General features: G+C 44.4%; 1 protein-coding gene across 1 annotated transcript; it reads right to left on the reverse strand.

The window, feature by feature from the left end:
* Nucleotides 1-671: 671 nt before the first annotated feature.
* Nucleotides 672-3209, reverse strand: LOC124687776 (H/ACA ribonucleoprotein complex non-core subunit NAF1-like). Its single transcript, XM_047221526.1, has 3 exons — nucleotides 2730-3209; nucleotides 2308-2385; nucleotides 672-1862 (listed from the first exon to the last, which is right to left on the reverse strand). Exons 1-3 carry the CDS (start codon nucleotides 3207-3209, stop codon nucleotides 672-674), a joined length of 1749 nt encoding a protein of 582 aa, XP_047077482.1.
* Nucleotides 3210-4115: the final 906 nt, after the last annotated feature.

A 4115-nucleotide genomic window follows, 5' to 3' on the forward strand; every position in this document is an offset into this window, starting at 1 on the left:
TCACACGCTCATACATCTCTTTCTCTAGAGGCGTTGATAATCTGGCGATGCATCACCACCGTGACCCGCCCTAGGTCTAGGTGGATAAAACAATTTGGTCCACAGCTGGAGCTCGTGAAAGATACACAATTATTTCCAGCAAATCAAACTGAACTTTAACTATAAGATAATTTTGTAAGCATGTCACGCAGGCAAACTTAGCACATGTGCTTTTCCTCATGCTTTACCACACTTGTCTGAAACATGAAGTGCAATATGCTTATCAGCAAACTCAAACTTCTCCGGATCTTTCCCATCAGCTTCATATAACCCATTTATATCATCTAAAAAACTTCATGATTCAATAGAAGCCATGTATCTGTAACGGTAAGCTCTAAGAAACCTGAAAAGGGGGAAAGGAGAATGGCACATTAAAGACCTTCTGGGGTAGTACTACAAACTTGCGTAACAAAGGTATCTTTTCAAAGTTTCATATTTTTCACATAAAAGGTCATCCAGGAGTAAATAATGGGAAACCTTATGCACTGACATAGCCGCATAGACTAATATAGTAACAGAAAGTAGGACATGAGTAAACACTACATTTATCAGGAGACGAGACTTACGTAGCTCTGAAGTCTGAATTGAACTTCTTTCTGTAAAGAAGAAAAATGCAAAGCCTGTCCGTTAACCTATTTGTGATTCCCCCCACCACCTCTCCCCAGGGAATGCCGGCCTCCTTGGTTTTGCGGGTTACCATGATTAAACTGCCCAGAACTGAATTGCATAGGGTACTGACCTCCATCTCCATGCGATAGTGGCAGACTTCCATATCCTTGTGTGTTGGGCAACCCAGGAGGCATCTGCCCCTGGTTGCTGACCAAGTGCTGAACATTATAAGGGTTCGCTTGCCCCATACCCAATTCAGATGCTGGACCAAATGGAGGATTTACTGGCGGTCCACCAAAAGGCATTGGATTTGCAGGCATTCTGCTCTGCGGCATAAACTGTGTTGGGGCCATGGGCATTCCATTCGGGAAACCACCAAAACTCTGATTCTGATAATTTTGCTGGTATTGATTGGCTGCGCTGAGTATGTTCTGCATAATATTAGCTGCAAAAGCAGCTCCATTAATCCCCATGTCCGGGTACAAGGGAGACGGAAACCCACCAGGCCAGTTCAAATTTGGCTGCTGCGGTAAGAACTGCTGTGATGGATTAGGGAAGCCACCACCTTTCTGATCTGCAAACTGAATGGCTGATGCCATAGCAGGATTCACTGAGACTGATGGCGCCATTATTGGTAGACTTGTAGAAATGTTTTGAGGACCTAACACACTTGCTGAGTTGTTAGCAGAAGCAGCCAAGTCTGAGCGCTGAAAACGATGCTTTGATTGATGACCTGGTGTCTGTAAATTGTGGATCCTAGGTGGCATATCCTTATGGAATACAGCATCCCTAGGCTGCTTCCTCTTATTACCAGAACGTTTCTTGGACTCAAATTGCCTATCAGTCTGCCTTTTTGCCATCCGTAATGATCTTTTGTACTCGGCCTCCTTCTCATCATCAGAGAATTCAGGATCATCTGTTTCATCCTCAACATGATCTCCTGATTCATCGTAGCCTTTGGTGTACAGCTCCTTTACATTCAAGATATGATCTGCAAACTCTGTAACAAATGAGACCGCAGTTCCTGCACTGATCCCAGCAGGAACTTCTTCCACAGAATTATACCGGACGAGATAATATGGGTTTTTTACTGGGCCAAATAACTCCTCAACAATACCAAGTGGTTTCCTGCTTTCAGTTATCCAGAGTATGGAACCCTCATTCAAGGGATTGTGTTGCACTGACCCTTCAACAATCACCCTTTCACCCATGATCTGGATGGATAGCAAACAGTCAACACATGGGTCGCATAGAAATACACCAAGAAAGATAAAAATATCTTGCGTACTTCATCAGTCTAGGACTAAATGAGAAGCACATATTATTCACACAAAATCTCAAGCACCACAATTGAGAAGTATACTACAACAAAACTCCATAATTTTTTTTATTAAAATGATAAACGTAATAATGGAAATATATAACCACCATCATCCAGGCACAGAGGCACTTATAAATTTCAGAATTTACTACTAATGCAGTCAAGTTTATCTTAGTGAATACAAGTTCAGTAGATTACTAGCTCTTATATGCAAATAACCTACTGGTTTCAGCACCTGAATCTTAAACAGATGTTAAATATAAAAGAAGTGCTGATAAGATTTTTGACAAATGACAACAAACGTTTATATGAAAAGTCAAGTTCAATACAAGACTTACAGATGAAATTGTTCCCACTGGGAGTGCCTTATGATGCGGTTCCAGCTGGATTTCAATCTTTGGCACTGGAGGAAGGACCTGAAAGACATATGATATATCCACATAAGAAAAGACATACCAACAACTTATTTTACAGAATCAAGACATATTGGGTTTGCACCCTAGGTGAACACCTGTAGCAATTATATATATGATTTTTAGCAATTGAGAATAGATGTTGTAGCAACACACAATAGCTTGTCACTAATGTGTACAAACCAATAACCAAGCATAAACTTCTACAACTTTCTACTATAAACTTTATTAATCATCTAACAGATTTTGATTGCAAAGTCAAATCAACTAATTAGAAAACAAGTCGTAACTTACTAGAAAAATGATTCATAATTCTACTATATATGAAAAAAGATGCAGCTCAATACCTCCACTTCATGTTTGGAGTTGGTATGACCCGTCAATGCTTCCTCCTCATCCTCATCGTCATCATCATTGATCCCAACCATCAGTTCACCCTCTTTGATGAGGGCCGCCATGTCGCCACCGCCGTCATGCTTCTTGGCTATCTGCTCTTCCTCATCACTGCTCGACGACGATGCCTCACTTGACTCCTCCTCCTCATCACTACTCGAAGAAGCCTCACTCGATTCCTCATCCTCGCTACTGTCGCTACTCTCCACCTTCCCCTTGGATCCTCCATCTTCCCTTTCCTCTTGCACCGAGACCTCAGAATTCCTCTCGGCGTCAACAGCCGCATCGTCCTTGCTTTCCTCCTTCCCATCACTCCCTCCAACTTCCACCCCGGAATTAATCTCAGCACGAACAACAGCTTCGGCCTTGCTCTCGTCCTCTCCCCTGATTCCTCCACCTTCCACTTTCCCTTCCACCGAGACCTCGGAATCCATCACAGCATAAACGACATCCGCCATACTGGGTAAGACAGAGGGCGACAGCAAGAAGTTTTGGCCGAGGCGAACGCCGTACTGATAGCTGCGAAGGTGAACGGGGGGCGCCGGCGGCGCGGGGAGCGGCTACGGCGACGGGGCGGGACTGCGGGAGGGTTGTCGTGTGGGGCTCGAGGCCAAAGGGTACGCGACCGCGGGCTATGTGGGTTTTGGGCTAGGGTTTTACAGTGCCCTGGCCACTCGATCTCAATCTAACGGTGAGAAAAGAGCCGCTCGCTCCAGCTCGCAGGAACCGTCATGATTTTCTAGCACATGATCTGACGGCTCGAGGTTGCGGACGAAGCTCCCGTACTTATTCCCAGCATACTTACACGCCTAGCTAGGCTTTAACCGCACTACTTTTCTTAGAGCGGACGCATTTTATTAATAGATAATTAAACTACATGAGTAAATAAACATGTTCTGTTGCGGCGGGAGGGTCGGGTGCGGGAGGTTGCGGGAGATTGGGAGTTTGTTGAGGGACTTGCTTGGTGTTCCGGACTTTACAACAATGGTATGAAAGTGGGGACGGCAACACAGGTGAAGTTTAGAGTTCTACCTTTCAGGGTGAAAATCCAAGGTCTGTCCTTAATTGGTTGTGTCTGGGAATGACCTTGTTGAAAGCATTGTTTTGAGACTGGGACTATCTTCAGAGCGAAAGCCTAAGATCTTTGATCGGCGATGACGGCGCTGGTGCACTGTTGCCATATTGGAGCTGTCGCTTTTGGAGAGTCTGGAATTAAGGTGTTGTCTTGGTGGTGGTAGTATTGATGTTGCTAGGTGCTGGAATTCTGTAGCGGGCTTTTATTTCTTAGTTTTCTCTTTCTCTTTTTTGGTTGTGTGCATCCGTACCATTAGGGCATTGCG

This window comes from Lolium rigidum, chromosome 2, assembly GCF_022539505.1.
Source record: "Lolium rigidum isolate FL_2022 chromosome 2, APGP_CSIRO_Lrig_0.1, whole genome shotgun sequence".
Classification (NCBI taxonomy): Eukaryota; Viridiplantae; Streptophyta; class Magnoliopsida; order Poales; family Poaceae; genus Lolium; species Lolium rigidum.